At 39.3% G+C, this 17,517-nt stretch overlaps 1 protein-coding gene across 1 annotated transcript; it reads left to right on the top strand.

The window, feature by feature from the left end:
* Positions 1 to 7,608: 7,608 nt before the first annotated feature.
* On the top strand, positions 7,609 to 17,172 carry LOC143596704 (uncharacterized). Its single transcript, XM_077075413.1, has 7 exons — positions 7,609 to 7,651; positions 10,249 to 11,268; positions 13,596 to 13,656; positions 13,744 to 13,850; positions 14,665 to 14,755; positions 16,455 to 16,502; positions 17,001 to 17,172. Exons 2-7 carry the CDS (start codon positions 10,355 to 10,357, stop codon positions 17,100 to 17,102), a joined length of 1,323 nt encoding a protein of 440 aa, XP_076931528.1. The 5' UTR covers positions 7,609 to 7,651; positions 10,249 to 10,354; the 3' UTR covers positions 17,103 to 17,172.
* Positions 17,173 to 17,517: the final 345 nt, after the last annotated feature.

Below are 17,517 nucleotides of genomic sequence, written 5' to 3'. Positions count from 1 at the left end.
CCTCTCAGTTGAGTTTCGCGCAGTCTCCTTGGCCAGCCGAAGCTGTTCATTCACAGCTTGGGCAGCCTTGGAGCGGGCCTCGAGTCGCGCCTGGACTTCAACCTCGAGGGCCTTGAATGCCTTCTCCTTCTCGGCTGCGGCAGCGGCCAACTGCCGGTTCTCCTCCCGAAGAGCCCGCGCTTCAGATACATCTTTGGCGCGAGCTGCTTTTAACTTGTCGTTTTCACGACAAAGCAGCTCGACGCGGGGCTGCGTCCGGGCCTGGAGAACCCGAAGCTCATTGGTTAGCCTACCCTCCTGGTAGCTAGCCATGGCTTCCCCCAACGCACCATGAGGAGCAGCGTGGCGAGCCCAATCCACGCACTCCACAGGGGTGCGAAGGGTTGTTCCTCGGCGTATGTTCCATCTTGGAACATACACTTCATTGGAATCCGGCACTGCAAAAGAAACAAAGGCAGTTAGGAAAAGATGACAAAAATATACAAAGGAAAAAGAACCCTACGTACCTGTAGGGTCAATAACAGGCCGATAGCCGCCAAACCCATCACCTGAACCTAAAGGAAATCCATCCAACAGGTCAGGCAGACGGGAAGGTGGCATAGATCGGCGGGAAGCCCGGCGCGTACCTGATGGTCCGGCCGTCGCTGCCGGTGGCGCAGGTATAGTGGCAGCCGCTGTGGTAGCCATTGTTGGCGTCGCCTCCTCAGCAACAGTAACCGCCGGCTCCGTGAAAGATGCTGTAAAAATTGCACTCACGGCCGGCGGAGACACCTTCTCAGCTGGAACAGCCTTGGGAAGGCTGGAACCAACGGAAGCAGGCGCAGACGCCTGGGTCGACGCCTCGGGAAGGCTGACCGAGCCTTCCCTCATTGGCGGAGGAATACTTGCTCCAATTCCACCCTGGAATGCGTCAACATCCACACCTGCACAAGCAAAAGTGTTAGAAAAATTTATTTGAAACAACAAATCTAGACAAGAATTATGGGGGCACTTACGGGGTTTCTTGAGCTTGAACGTACGGACGAGCGGGGGCGAACCCGATGGAGCCGGCCTCTTGACACCGGTAACCGTCGTCGTCGCTACAGCCTCCGGAGCGGTGGTCTCCTCACCACCGGGCTCCCCCGCCACCTCTGCACTATCTGACTCCGAGTCAGATAGGACTACCGGGTCGGCCGTAGAGGCCACCTTCTCCTTGCCTTTCCCGACGGCAGCCTTTTTCTTCCGCACCAGTGGAGGACCTTCTGCGGATTCCTCAGAAGAAGAAATGTCAACTCCAGCAGCAGGCACAGCATTGAGAGGTTCAGGGTAGAAGATAGGCTTACCTGGCCGTCGGTGGCTCAGGATCTCTTGGCCTGGCGGGTAAACCTCCACGAACCGACCCGCGGTCTGCTCTAAGATGGGCAACTCGTTCTCGTCCAGAGCACGAGTACCCATCCGCGCGGGACCATCTTCCTCCCGCGGGTTCAGGAGCGACTGAAGATCGTTCCCCTCTGAAATCAACAAGAAAGTTAGAAAAAATCGAAGTCAGCAAAATGAAACAAGACGTACCATAAGGGACAGAGTTCGAACCATATTCAAGGACGATCGGAACCTTATCCGCATTCGCCGCCTTCCACACCCGGCTCATCCCCAGCATCACCATCGCCGACTCCGGAAAACGGAAAACCGGGGAATGGACCCGGGATATCTTCGAGAACCATTCCGCCTCCTCGTAGTTGAGGGCGGGAAGGTTCGGAAGCGCCTGGCCATTCTTGAACTTCATGGCGATGGGGATGGCGCGAGCGGATATGAAGAAGAACTCTCTTCTCCACGAGCGAAGACTCCGCTCGGTGGTACAAATCTTTAAACCCTTGATACGGGTTGTAAGAGTGTACCACCCCTGGATGCACCTCCAAGTGTAGAAGGTCATCAGACGGTCAACGAGGGGCTCAAGGCCCAGTATCCGGCACACCCACTCAAAGTGCCGGACCTTGGCAATGGCCATGGGGTGCACCTCTGTCAGGTGCACACCGTGCCTCTCCAGAACACGGTACACAAACTTTGTCAACGGAAACCTAAGGTTTCCGTAGACAAAGAATGCAGCATAAACCCCGATCTTGCCACTAGGGGCATCGTACACAGTATGGTGGGGTTCAGGAAACTCAGGCTCGAGAGACTCGAGCATGAACTTCCTGACGATATACTGGTACAGATCGACAGGAAGAGAGCACTGGCATTCGCCAGCAGTCTTCTGGTCATCAGCATCATGAGAAGGCATAGTGGAAGAAAGATGAAAAGAGATTTCAGGGTAATGCTTTACTGAACAGAAAAATTCACCGGAAATTACTTAAGAGATGAAAGTGAAAAGTGTGAATTGCAAATAACCCTCTCCCCCTTTATATACTAATCGCAATTAATGCGGTGAATTTAATGCGAAGGAGAGAGAAATCGAAGGTGCAATGAAACTATGACACGTGGCAAAAAGCAGACTGGCAACAGCTGTTGACAGGACGTGTGCCAGTAATTTCGCGGCCACGCGCCCGAAAAATCGCGCCCACGCGCCTGAAAAAGCGTCGGGAATGACCATATAATGTCACGTCACCATAACTTCCTGCACGTCCTGACAGTCAGAAGAAACCGTCGCGCGACGTTTCAGAGGTTTGGACTGTTCCTATCTTTCCACCAACCTTTCGAATTTCAAAATTCAAAATTTAAAAAGAAGCGGGAAAATACCCCCTTACCTTGGCGAACAAGTAACCATAAGACGGATGCGGGTACAGTGTAAAGGCAAAACCCTTCACATACCTAGCACCCGCAGGGAATTGAAGCCAAGAAAACCTTGGCGAACAAGTAACCATAAGACGGATGCGGGTACAGTGTTAAGGCAAAACCCTTCACATACCTAGCACCCGCAGGGAATTGAAGCCAAGTACCTCGGCAACCAAGTAACTATAAGACAGGTGCGGGTACAGTGTAAAGGCAAAACCCTTCACATACCTAGCACCCGCAGGGAATTGACGCCAGGAATACCTTGGAAGTAAAGTAACCGTAAGACGAGCGCAGGTACAGTGTTAAGGCAAAACCCTTCACATACCTAGCGCTCCGCTGGGAATTGAAACCAAGAAGGATCTTCTGGGCAATGCTTGCGGAAAAGGAAATAACATCCCCGCATAGCGGGAACGTCGAGAACTACGTTGTTTAAAGCTCCAGGATGGAATTGGTGGTTTTAACATAATTGATCACTATGTTCAAAACTACCAAAACCTCATGGAGAATCCACAACTGGGACTCAATGCTCCTGACTTGCGAGGAGGTTACAGACCTACCCGCATCATACCCAAAGACCAAGCAGGAAACTCGGGCATTTCTGCAAGTGACAAGGACTTCCCATGGAAAACCTTACAAAACCCTTTTCAAAACCCCTTTTAAGTCCAAAAGTTCACCTCACTTTATTAAACACGCATGAGAAGAACATTGGACTGGGGGGACTTGAAGAGGTAGGTCCCAGCAGAGCCCAGTTGGACCCGCAAGACTCACCTTAAACAGGGACGTCTGCGCAGAGACCAACTGGATCCGCAGGACCAACCATGCTCAGAGAAGTGACGTCCTTACGCGCAGTATGCAAGCTGGTCCCGCAGGAAATGCCTCCCATGGTGAAGGACTCCGCCTGTTCCCGCAGCCTCGGATACAAGCCATGAGTGAAGGCCACCCGCGCAGCATGGCTACACGCACTAGGCACTTAACTCTCCCCAGTGTCACCTGAAGGAATGAGCAAAGGCGGGAGGGGGAAAACTCCCGCCTAAATGAGCCAGTCCGTATGATGGAGGATCTTTTGTGTGATACCTGACGAGGTACAGACAAAAGATCTGACCAAGAATGCGACAGCTCACTGACAGCAGCATGGCAGACAGCACGCCACAGCACTGTGACCAATAGCCGCCGCCTACCCACCAACTCCTGCCATACCACGTGCCTAGCCTGTTGTTGGCAGAAGAGGAAGAGTGCACGACACGCCTGCTCTGTGTCAGCCGCTACCTATCCACCACTCACAGGCAGGGCACGTGCATAGGTTACAGTTGGTAGCGTGTTGGGCCGGCTAAACCCCTTGGAAACCTACCTTCGGCTATAAATACCCCAAATGGTATGACCATCTCATCTCATCATATTATCATCATATATACCTGATATCTGCTCTAGCAATCTCTTAATATACTTTTATATTTAAAGAGCAATCTAGTCTGATTCTCACGCCGGAGGGTGGTCACAAGGAGGAACCCCCCCCTTCTCAGTGACGAGCTCACGGTGTCTGTTTTGCAGGTAATCAGAAGAACCATCTTCCAAGGGTCTAACCCCTCGTGGGAAACAGCTCTCCAACCCCTAGGTTACCAGTAATCGGTCGGGGTTCGACTGGTGTTTCTTCACCACCCTTATTAATTTGGGTTTATATAAGTAGCTTTTGGTAGTTTTAAGGTACCTTTATGTCCGGTTGAAAGATGACTAACTAGAAACTAAAGACACTTCTTTTCATTTTATGAAATTGATAACAATCACTAATAAATATTTTTTTAATGTTAAGATGGTTTAAGAGATATTAAAGCATTTATATGTCATAAAAGGTTAACCAATTTTTAATCAAAATTAAAGAGTGAAAATCGATTGTTTCTTAAGCAAGCTTTAAAATTTGGAATACCGTATATTTTGTTCAGTATTTCATCTAAAATCTAATTAATTTTTCTCTAATAACTTGTAATATTTAACTTTAACAAATAATAATAATAATAAAAATGTTTTTTTTTAATTTTGGATAAAATTTATATTAAGAAACAAGTTATTTCAAAATAATGTACTTTCACAAGACAAAAACATACTTTATTTAACTACATAACCAAAAACTAGTCTCCTATATTTCGAGTTATGGATTTCTCAGTTGGAAAGATCTATATAATATAAGAATTGTGAGAAATTATTTAAATTTTATAGGAGTCTTTTTTTTACAGCGTTTGAAACTACCTTCAATATCTTCGTGAGCTTTTTTAAGACAAAAAGTCAACCGTCCATACTTATTTTGATATTCCGTGCCGTCTCATCTAGGAACATCATCAAGGAGGAAATCCAGTTCATACTGATTTTGAGTCACGTTCGAAGTTAAAATCTTAAAATCTCAAGTCTTAGCCATCACCCCACGACGCTAAAAGGTTGCACTTCATAAGAGACTTTTGATCACTCAGCAAGTCATAATGATTTTGACTCAAAAGACAGAAGAACCACAGCTTAGTTAGCATATTATCTTTCCTTACCAAAAAGAAGAGCTTTTGTTTTGTCTTCAAATTATTTGACTAAACCAAATTTTTTTTACCAAATTTTACGGTTGAGTCACTCCATTTTTGAGAAGATTCATTCTGTAATTTTTCTTTAACTCCTGTTTTACAAATACAGAAATACTTGATTTGTATTTAAAGAAACATGTTAATTGTAAAAAATGTTGGAGGATAATATAGTTATTTTAATTGTAAACTGTTGCAGGCAACAGTTGTAAAAATACTGTTTGTAATCTCACTGATCAGTCATTTTCTGAAATAACTACTACTTTTATCTTTTTTTAATTTTTATTAATTTTTTTGGCTATGGGAACTAAGTGTTGTGTATTCCTTTCCTACAATAGGATTAAACCCAAAGCCTGATAAAGTCATAAAACTAAAACTGTTGGACTTAACGAGTTAGTTTTAAGTTTCTAATTTGTAAACGAGTCAAGCTGTTTGCGAGCTACTTGAGCTCGGATCGATAAAAAGCTCAAAACGAGTCCAACTTTTCTAGCCCAAACCTCAAATAAAGTCCGTTTAGTTAGTGAGCCATAGCTCTAGTCTTGTATGGAAAGCTTGTTTAGGATCGTCAAGCCTTAACAAGCCTTGTGTGTCTTTAAGTTGACATTCTAGATTTTTTTATGTATTAATTAGCTTTAAATTACCTTGTCAAGCTTGAGCATAGCTTTACTCGTTTAAGGTCCCACACGAGCTCGAGCTGAACTAGGGCTCGCCTAAATTTTTTCTCAAAATGTATAAAATAATTAAAAGCGTATATAAATTAATTATTAACTAGTAAATAATAAAGAAGTTGAGCCCTAGCTTGAAAAAACAATTGAAGAGCCGAGCTCGGCTCGTTTGCACCTCAGCCAAAGTCAAGAATGCAGGCATGCTAACTTCTGAAGCTTCAATTAGCTTGAAGAATACCCACAAGAGACACATGAGGCATGCATTCGAGTTAAACTGTCTCATCTTATTTTCTTCATTCGGTAGCCAATGACATAACAAGGAGAATGACTGGATTTGACACTCCTATTTAGTTTTAATTTATTGGCGCTTAAAGATCACGTCTACTTAAATTATATTGAAACTTTGAAATGTCTATACTTTCTCATTCCCACTTATCCGGTAAGCCCATGAAAATATGGAACCGATGACATAAGATTACAAGGGGACAATAAAACAAACACACGGGTTTTCAGTTTTTAATGACGCTACACATGACCTCGCATTCGATATCTAAGATATTAAATGTTAAAACCTTATAAATTTCAAATTAATTAACAGTGTGGATTTCAATTCTTATCATTAAATATCCAAGATTCCAAATACCAAACATTTTTCTTTAACAACCCAACGAATAAAGCCTACCTATCCAAAGTAACCCAATAACAAAAGGCGATCTCACACACCCGGTAGCCGAAACCCATCATCTCCTGTTCCAGAGAAAACCCGCATCCCGGATATCCGCTACGGTAAAACCCAATTAAGATCAGATTCAAATTTGACACCTTATGGGCTCCGTCACAAATCTTCACTTTTCTCCAATGCCAACTGAGCTAAAACTCACCGACAAATATTAAAACCCTTTTAACAAACCTAATAACCTAAAGATTACACAAATCTAACCTGAATCTTTGCATTAATATATTTTTAAAAAGTGGGATTCATTCTTATTCCATTTTCAAACTTTTCTTTTTTTACAAACAACGAATAACACCCAGCTACCTCATAAGCCCGTGACAACACACACCAGTGAGTAACCCAAGCTTACCATCTCGTATTCTGAGAAAAAAACGCGCCTCCCAAATACCCACTACGGTAAAACCCGATTGTGATAAAGCTCAAACATAATTACCTAAAGATTACACAAATCTAATTTGAATCTTTGTATTAATAAATTTTTAAATAGTGGGTATCCATTATTATTTCATTTTCAAACTTTTTTTTCCTTTTTAACGACCAACAAATAAAGCCTGCCGACTTCATACGTCCACCACCGCACACGACATTAGACAGCTTAACCTCACCTTCTCCTGTTTTGAGAAAAACCCGTCTTTTGAATACCCATTACATAAAAACCCGATTGACGGGTGGAGCTAAAGCTCAAACATAATTACCTAAAGATTACATAAATCTAATTAAAATATTTTGTGTTAATAAATTTATAAAAAGTGGGTATCCATTATTATTATTTCATTTTATTATTATTATTAATCCAATTTCCAACCCAACAAAACAAAACCACCACAAGAAAGAAAGAAAGAAAGAAAGAAAGCTGTGGGATTCAAACTACAAATTGGATTTGGGGTTTAGGGTTTCAATCAATCAGTCCAGTCCGTACAACTTCTTCTTATTCCATGGTTTCTTAGGTAAAGCGGTCAAATTTCATAGCTTTTATTACTCTTGTTCATGTGGCTTTGACTCTTGATTATGTTCTTGGTGTGTGTGTACACACACAGTTTATTATTTTTTTTATGGGTCTTGAAATCAGGGTTTAGTAAAGATTTGTATGCTTTTGTAGTTTGCTCTAGATATGTTTATAATATTCAACTGGTGTGATGCAGTTTTGATGATTAGAATGTGAAACCCTAACGCCCTGCTTGCGGTGCGCGCATATAATGTATATATGTGTGAACCCTCAGGTGGGCAAAAGTAAAATTGCACTAATTTTGACATTATTTTACTAATCTCATGAAAATAACGTTAAAAGTGGCGGAAGGTTAATCAGGCATCATGTGGTGGCGTTGATAGCCGAAAGACAAGGGCACATGCACCAATCAGCCGGTTTCTGGATGATTGAGTGCTATGTGCCTTATGTCCAATGCTTGATGCAAAACTACTATCGAGCCGGGGTCTCACCGGAAGCAGTCTCTATATCCCTATGGGATAGAGGTAAGGCTGTCTACATCTTACCCTCCTCAGACCCTACCATAGCATTGCTATTGGTGGGATATACTGAGTACGATGATGATGATGATGATGAGAATGTGAAACCCTAGTTTTTGTTTTGTAAGATTATTGTTATTGGATAGTAGAGTTGGATGCATATTTGGATGAGAAACTTACGAAAAGCGATCGATAAGAAAAGCTATGATAAGTTTGTTTTTCGTCAAAACGGGTTCTTTTTTCTTTAAATAGAATTCGGGTCTCGTGGATCTGGTTAAGAGAGAAGGGTTTTTTGGGAGCTTCTTTAGTCGGTGGGATAGAGGTAACGCTTGCGCTCATCGCACCCTCCCCAGATCCTACAAATAGCTTACGTTGTTTGTTGTTATAGATCTACACATAGCCAGTTTGTTTTTCTTTAATACGAGTTGTTTTATTCTTTAGATAGAATTCAGGTCTCGTAGATCTGGTTAAGAGAAACGTTTTTTTTAGGCGTGGGTGTTAGCAGCGGGATCAGCCTCTTTAGTGAGGGCTGTTCAAAAAGAAAATGGGTTTTTGAGCTGGGTGTGTCAGCGGGAGCAGCCTCTTTAGTGAGGGCTGTTCAAAAAGCTCGAGGCTCGAAGCTCGGGCTCGTGGCTCGCTCGATAAAAGTTCGAATAAAACTAGCTATAAAAAGTTGATTTCAAACATCCTGAGCTGATTTGGATCATTTTTGTAATCGATACAAAATCGACCCAAGCTTGGCTCGGCTCGTTGGTTCGTTCTTAAGCTCGTTTAACTTCAAAATTGAGCTAGAGCCTAACTAAGTTGCCTCGTTTAATTTCGAGCCTGAGCTCAAAACCACCCTGGCTCGACTTGAGCTCGACTCGTGAACAGTAGTGTTTAGCCGGTGGGATGGAGGTAAGACTTGCCCTCTTCACACACTTCCCGGACCCAACAAATAGCTGTACTGCTATGAATGTGATTTTTTGGGTACGTTTGTTATAGATCTTGTTATAAATGAAGGGTTTTTTGGGCCAGGGTCTCAGCGGGAGCAGCCTTTTTAACCTGTGGGACAGAGGTAAGGCTCGCGCGAAGACGTGAGGTTATGTTGGGTATGTTTGTTTGTTGTTAAAAATCTGGTTAAAAGAAGATGAAATACCTAGAAAAGTAATCGTTTTAGAGGAAAGGGAAAAACCCTTAATAATATGGTAGTGGAGCGTTTGGTAGTTTGATGGGACTCATTTTTTTTCTTCTGGTTGCTTGTTTGAATGAGTGTTATATTTAAAGATGGAAAATTACTTGCAAGTGTTTATCTGAACTTGTTTTTGTTGCTTATATTTGTGCCTAATACAAAATTATGCTTTTTGCAAATTATTTGAAAACCAATTACTGCAAAACTCATTGTTAATTAGTCACTTATGTATCAGTTTTGCTGTTTACTTTTGTGTGATTTACAGTGTACTTAAATGCCATACTCTTGCAAATTATTTGAAAACCAATTACTGCAAAATTCTTGTAAATTATGGAAAAGGGGTATGAAGCATCTGGTTTTATAAGTTTGATCTTGCTGTATGATGCACGATTGCTAACATGAATTACTAGTATTACACCTGATGTTTTGAGTTATGATGATCTATGTGAGTTTCTGTCGTCTCAAACGCTTTAGAAACAATCTTAAGTTCAACTAGATGAGATAATATCATGAAGCTTAAAAATCAAGTTTCAACTAGATGAGATAATATCTGAATTACTAGTATTACACCTGTTTTGTTCCATTTTGATTTTTTTTAGATAATCAACATGTTAGTTATATAATTACAAAAACAATATTACTACAATAACCGTTGAGATTTTGAAGTAAAATGTCATAGGAGGTTGTTAAACGTATAAAAATAGATACTTGACGACTTTCAACCCGTTCTACCCTGCTAGCTTAATTTTTTGACTCGACTTGTTGAGAGAATACAACCCAAATCAATCTATTCATAATTAAATGGGTCAAAATTGCCATGTCTTTTTGGATACGAAAAAAGTAAATAGGGTTCAATTTTGTTCTTTTTTTTTTCCCATGTGTATGATATTTGTTTTTCATTTTGCTTAGGTTCAATCTGGCTACAATTGAGCATCAAGTTTACAAAGCTGCTAATTCCAAAAACTCATGTTAATGAAACAAACCGATCGGTGTACACATCCTTACAGTTTTGGTGATGATGTTGATACGTTCGCTTCCTACTTCCATTGATGACCACCCGAAGCAAGAAAGCTCACGCGTTTGGCTCCTGCGCGATGAATCAGAATCTTGGCAGGAACCGACAAATCCTCTCCCTGTAACCAAACACAACAATAAAGATAACACATTATGGTCTCAGGTCTTATTAAGCTCTTCTCAGTTATCAACTGAGGTTAACATGTCCGAAACATCCACTCTTAACTATGTATACAAAAGAAGAAACGTTTTACCACCGACAAGTTCCAAACCGACTCTCGTATACAAAAGACGAAAGGTTCAACGCGAAGGTTCAAAGTCAGGATCCGTTGACGGGGATTTTGTTACAGACCCAAAAAGTAAATCTAAAAAGTGTTCGGGTTTACATGTAACCGACAGTTGTTCATCATCAAAATCGAATCTTGATCGTGGGTCGGTTAGTTTATTGAAACAAGTGGATGATGCTGGCGAGTGTTCGTCTTCTAGTGTTGTGATAATGGAAGGATCAAAATCATGCGTCTCGTTTATTAAACAACATGGGGGGCTTAAAAGACGTGTTTCCACCAAGATACCAATGGATTCAAACAACGATGTTTGGTGCTTTAAGGCGTGTAAAGTGTGTGATCAGTTAGCAATCACGTTAAAGATGCTGATTTGTGATCTTTGTGAAGACGCGTTTCATATGTCGTGTTGCAACCCTGTTGTAAAGAAGGTACCGGCTGGTGGTTGGTTTTGTGGTTCTTGTTCAAGAAAGAAGTTAAAGAAAATGGAAACGAGTTCGGGTAAATCGTCTGGAAATTGTTTGGGTCCCACAGCATCTATGCTGAGAGATGTTACTGGCCGATTTCGGTCAAGTGTTCGTATTGGTAAAGAATTTCAAGCGGAGGTTCCTGACTGGTCTGGCCCACTAACTGAGTATGTTTTTTCTCGTATACATTTTGATATAAAACGTTGCAATTTCAATCCGATTATTTTATTATTTATTTATATTTTTTAATAGTTTTTTTTCTTAAATGGGACGAATGGTTGAAAGTTGTCTAAAGCCTATTTTTAATACAACCTATTTTTGACCCATTTCAACCGCCTGTTTCAAATGCATTTGGACTGTTGTAGTTGATTATGAATGAGAATGTTGTAAATATTCAATCCGTTATGACCTTTTCCCATCAAACCACAAACTGATTTTGACCTCAAAATATTCGAAGTCGTATAGTGGGAGGTCATGCATAGATTTTGAAGTCAAAATCAGTATGTGGTTTGATGATTTAATCACTCCCTGTAGGAGATCTAGTATCCACATTCATCTCATCATCACAAAGAGATGCGTCCCATGCATAGATTTTGAAGTCTAAACACGACTGTATAGCCACTAGTCAGATAAGATAGGCCGGTCCTGAAGTTGGTAAAATGGGAGATCAGGTCGGCCTGCTGACAGTTTTTTTGTCTTTTTTTTTTCCGAATGGCACAAATAGTAAATGTATTCAGTGTTAAAACGTAATCCGTCTTTTTAATAACAAAATGATTCAGGAGGTTCTAAACATTTGAAAACACTTTTACCAATTGACACTCTGGAGATAAAGACCCGAATTTGGCAAATGGGTCGAAGTTTCAAACTTATGCTGTTAGTCAAAGGTTATTAGTTATTACCCACTAAAGAATTAGGAGGTGAAGGTAAAGCATACAGGCTAAAATAGTTTAATGATCATATAAGCTCACGACGAAAACTCTGCATATATATTCACAAGTTTTGATCTTTATTCAATGGAGCAAAGTCTTTTGATTCCCTCCTATTAGCGGAAACACATTTGCATTATATCAAATAAATGCATACATTGCTTCTAAACATGTCTGGCTAAACCACTGCTTCTACATGTATGTATTCTACTAGTTTGGATTTCTTTATCTGGTTATGTTTGACACACCTCAAAACCCTAGTCATTGGATTGACATTTATTCGTTTCCAACATTTATAGACATCCTTTCTTTTTTCTTTTTTTATTTTTTTTATCAATTTAATCTCCTTGATCTGCATGCATCACAGCAGGACTAATGCATAGAGTAAATTAAACTTATCTTGCCACTTGTTGTAGAAGTTGCTTCTGTTCGTTTGATTTGCTCAATGCTCATTGAGATCTTAACTTTTAGTTACGTTCCCAAGAACTCTCTTTTTTCTAATCACTTGGTTTTCTTGGAAACCAGTAGTTGACTTTAAGAGTCAACTACCTCCTTTGATTTCCATAAGGCATTCGAAGAATGTGTTCTGTTTAGCTTCTTTAGCATAATTATTGCTGCTTAAGGAGACTTGTGACCAAAGCTCCTTGGATTTGTATCTCAACTACTTGTTATAAAAAGTTTCTTGCTTCCTTCTGTGTTTTAGAGTGAATGAGGGAAAAAAATGTAATATAGTATATTTACAAATAAGGTGCACTTCATTCTCTCCTCTGTTTACTATGTTTAATATTTCTGATTCATTTGCAAAGGAAGAACGCCCTGCTTGCGGTGCGCGCATATAATGTATATATGTGTGAACCCTCGGGTGGGCAAAAGTAAAAGTGCACTAATTTTGACGTTATTTTACTAATCTCGTGAAAATAACGTTAAAAGTGGCGGAAGGTTAATCAGGCATCATGTGGTGGCGTTGATAGCCGAAAGACAAGGGCACATGCACCAATCAGCCGGTGTCCCTGATGATTGAGTGCTATGTGCCTTATGTCCAAGGCTTGATGCAAAACTACTATCGAGCCGGGGGTCTCACCGGAAGCAGCCTCTCTATCCCTATGGGATAGAGGTAAGGCTGTCTACATCTTACCCTCCTCAGACCCTACCATAGCATTGCTATTGGTGGGATATACTGAGTACGATGATGATGATGATGATGATGATGATATTTGCAAAGGAAGAAAATAGAATGATATTTTATAATAAAATGATATAGGAGGTTTTATGCATTAAAAAGTTACTTTGGGTGATTGTCGACTCGTTTTGACCAATTTTATTGTGTTGTTACATGCATAAGAGTCAAAACATCATCCAAAATTGTTCTCTACCTGTTATATAGCCATGATAAACTTGACCGGCAAGCATCTTACGTGCTGATACACCTCATATAATCTGAATGGTTCTCTTCTTCATTTCACCAAATAAACATTTCATCGTATTTTTATCCCTCAAATATATGGTTTTTCTCCATGCCTTGCCTTGATTTTTTATCTATTTAATGAGGCTATCGTATCTTGATGCAGTGAAATTAGTGATTATCTTGAACCTATGGAAGTAAATCCTTTAGAGCGTACTAGCTATCAAGTAAGATTTTTTATGGATCATACTTTATTATTATTATTATTATTATTTGTTTGTATTCCTTAATGACATTGGGCATAATAATTGCAGGAATGTGCTTCAAGAAAACTTTCAAGTCTTAGTTCTATTGGGAATTGGCTTCAATGCAGAGAAGTGGTAGATGAAGTTGACGGGTTCGTTTGTGGAAAATGGCGCAGGTGATCCTTTATGTCTTTTAGTAATTAACGCCATTTATTAATTCAAAAACCTTCATACTCATTTTATTCAGAAAGTTAGATCGTTGTTGAAGTTATGCAACTTTTATAATCATACTTGAGATACTGTAATTGTTTATAAAGTAACTGGACAAAAGGTGTTTGGGTCAATCCGAGCCGATCAGCCCATTATGTGCTGCACCCAAAAGTTACTGTTTTAACCCAATTCAACCATTTTACTATATTATAATTCATTGTTTCTGAAAATGTTTGGAGATACTTTACAATCAACTTCCTTTTGGGTTTAGTGTAAACGGGTTTCGGTCAGTTTCGGGTTAAACCCGTGAACATGCTTAGCTAAACGGGTTGTGTTAGTGTCAACTAGGTTGGTTTGCAGGTTGACCCATTTATTTTGCATACCGTACTTTTAAATGTGTTCTGCGTTATAAATTAAAATGATTGGACGATTTATGCCAAAATTTTAAAACTTAAAAGATAAATTGACATAAGATTTTATAAATAAAATACGTTAGTATTTTTCGTTTTACTATTTTAGTTTTAAAGTATTAATATCGCGAAGAAAAACTGAAAAATAAACTAAATTCGGGTTAAATGTGTCGTTTTCGTGTCAACCCACGTATATTTGTGTCCCGTTTGGGTTCATATGTCTGACACAATTTTTGGGTTCATGTTGTGTTTGTGTCAAAGTTTTGGGCTCATGTTGGGTTGGACCTGCCAGACCCACAAACTTGGCATCTTTAGCACCTTGTGACAATACTTCTTGTGAATTTTTCTTTTTTCAAATATTTAATCTCAGGGCTCCGCTTTTTGAAGTTCAAAGTGATAATTGGGAGTGTTTCAGCTCTGTTCTCTGGGATCCACCCCATGCTGATTGTGCGGTCCCACAGGTATGTTTCATTAATGAGTAAATTACGGTTTGGCCATAATTGCCAATGATAGGGTTTGATAGATTTTGATTGTGGTTAATTGAGATTAGAGAATAGAATAAGGCAAACAAAGAACCGAACGATAGTATTAATGAAAATGTATAGAAAAGTTACAATAGATTCCCGGGCCGAGCCCTCTCTCACTGCACAAGCAGGAGCCATGGCAATGCCATCCTAAACATAAACCTACTCTCCTCTCCCTATTAGCTATTAATCCCAAAATAGACAAATGATATTTAAACTAGAACTTGAGCACGATTCCTATCAGCCAATTTCATTACCTTTTGTTTTTTGTTTTTTGTTTTTTTTTTACGCCCTGCTTGCGGTGCGCGCATATAATGTATATATGTGTGAACCCTCGGGTGGGCAAAAGTAAAATTGCACTAATTTTGACGTTATTTTACTAATCTCGTGAAAATAACGTTAAAAGTGGCGGAAGGTTAATCAGGCATCATGTGGTGGCGTTGATAGCCGAAAGACAAGGGCACATGCACCGATCAGCCGGTGTCCCGATGATTGATTGCTATGTGCCTTATGTCCAAGGCTTGATGCAAAACTACTATCGAGCCGGGGGTCTCACCGGAAGCAGCCTCTCTATCCCTATGGGATAGAGGTAAGGCTGTCTACATCTTACCCTCCTCAGACCCTACCATAGCATTGCTATTGGTGGGATATACTGAGTACGATGATGATGATGATGATGATGATGTTTTTTTTTTAATCTGAGACATTGTGGTTTCCAATTTTTGCCATTTTAATCCAACTAATTAACTCAGTTAATGTTTTCTGTTAGAAGTAAGGGCATGCTCGTCTTTTTTACTTTAGGTACAACTGTACAAGCTCTTAAGCAGAATGTACATGTGAACATGCTAAATTAAAAGTTGGAAATGGCATTAGCTTGCAGAGAGAATGGTTTGCTTATTTTTATTTAATTTGTTCATTTTTACATTCTACTTAACAATTAGTACTTCAAGTTAACGGACTGAAATAATCTCACTTTTACAGAAAAAATTTGCAACTGAACAATTTTGACCAAACCACAAGGACGAAAACTGTAATTCACTCTTTAGTATATTAATTACAAATTAATATAAATATCAAGCTTGCAAGCTACTTTGAGCTTGATAAGTGAAGCTCTGACTCGTTTACTAAACGAGCTTATTTTATGGCTTGAGCTCGGGCTAGAGTGTGTTTTATTTAGGTAGCCGATCTTGAATAGCTCACGTTTGGCTTGGCTTGTTTACACCCCTAATCATGACCATGATCGACCCTTGATTTCTATTTTCCAAATTTAGCCCTCACTCCACCCAAACACTAACCGACCCTCTCCTCGTGTTACATTTTGAAAGTTTTCTGTTCATTAAAATGTTCTGAAGATATTTTTCTGAATATTGGTGATAAAAGGTTACATATATAAGAACTTATCTTTGATTGTATATCTTTAATCGTTTTCACGAATATGTTTTTAACTTGAAGTTGTTTAGCAGCCATTTTTTTTAAAACTTTTTTTCGTTATTTTAAGTTTGAATTTATTATTATTGTGAGTTCATGTGCCTTTCATTTTGTGAAGCATCAAATTGTAATAAAATTTGGAGCTTATTATAACTCGAATCCCATCTATTTAAAAAAGCTGATAATTTTTTTTCCAATGGTTCTTCAGGAGCTTGATACTGATGAAGTTCTAAAGCAGTTGAAGTATATAGAAATGGTATGCTTTTGCTATTCTGCATCGCTCGTTAGTGATTCATTTATCATTTACTTACAAATGGGTCAAATTTGGATTATGTTTTTATCTCTAACGGGTAGATGTTAACTATAACGGCTCAAACGAGCAAAAATTTACTCATCATATTCTTATGAGGATTATTGGTTACAATAAGGAGGATGCATTTATTAATGCATAGAACTTTGAACTCATTTTATTCAACAAATTAGAATATTATTAAAATAATATAGTTCTTTTTAGTAATCATGTTTGACAAACTAAATTTTGTATGGAAAAAACTAAATATATCATGTAGAGTTTTTTTTTTTTTTTTTACAAATTCGACTTCTTCTAAATCGGTCTAAATTATACACATCAAGTTTCTAAAGCCGTTCAATGTAAAAAGCCTACACTTTTTTCTATATATTTTTTATTTATAGTCAAGTTTTTTTTTTTTTTCAACATGAAATTCTCATTGTACTCATTTTGTGGGTCATGTAGTTGAGGCCGCGGCTTTCTGCAAAAAGGTGGAAATCAGGAGGTAACAAGCATGTAGAACGTAAGGAGCATACCGCGGATCCAAGAAATACACAGAAATCATAGGTTTTATATGCATCAAATACATTTATGCATATATTGTAGATTTTGAAAAAAGTTTAGTGAGCAAGAATTTTGTGACAACATTGGGCAATGCCTTCTTGGAGAATGTGTTACATTGTTGATCAATATTTAAAAATGCTAACAAATAGTGTTTTGAAATTAATTTTAGGTTTTATCTGCTTTAATTATTATCATTATTATATATATATACTAGGTTATAAACCCGTGTACTATATGGGGTTGAGTACATAAAATCTTGATTTAACATCATTAATTATGTTTAGCATGCGGTGATAAAGGTACATTATGGAATAAGATGATCGAATAACATGTAATTAATTAAAAGTTAGCATATATAAATGAAAAACGTTTGATAATGTGGAGGAAAAATTGTTATCGTTGTTCAATTGACCACATG

Source organism: Bidens hawaiensis, unplaced genomic scaffold (assembly GCF_021521415.1).
Source record: "Bidens hawaiensis isolate Kalapana, Puna unplaced genomic scaffold, B.hawaiensis_p1.1 tig00046867_1, whole genome shotgun sequence".
Lineage (NCBI taxonomy): Eukaryota > Viridiplantae > Streptophyta > Magnoliopsida > Asterales > Asteraceae > Bidens > Bidens hawaiensis.
This window is presented reverse-complemented; position numbering and strand designations above follow the sequence as displayed.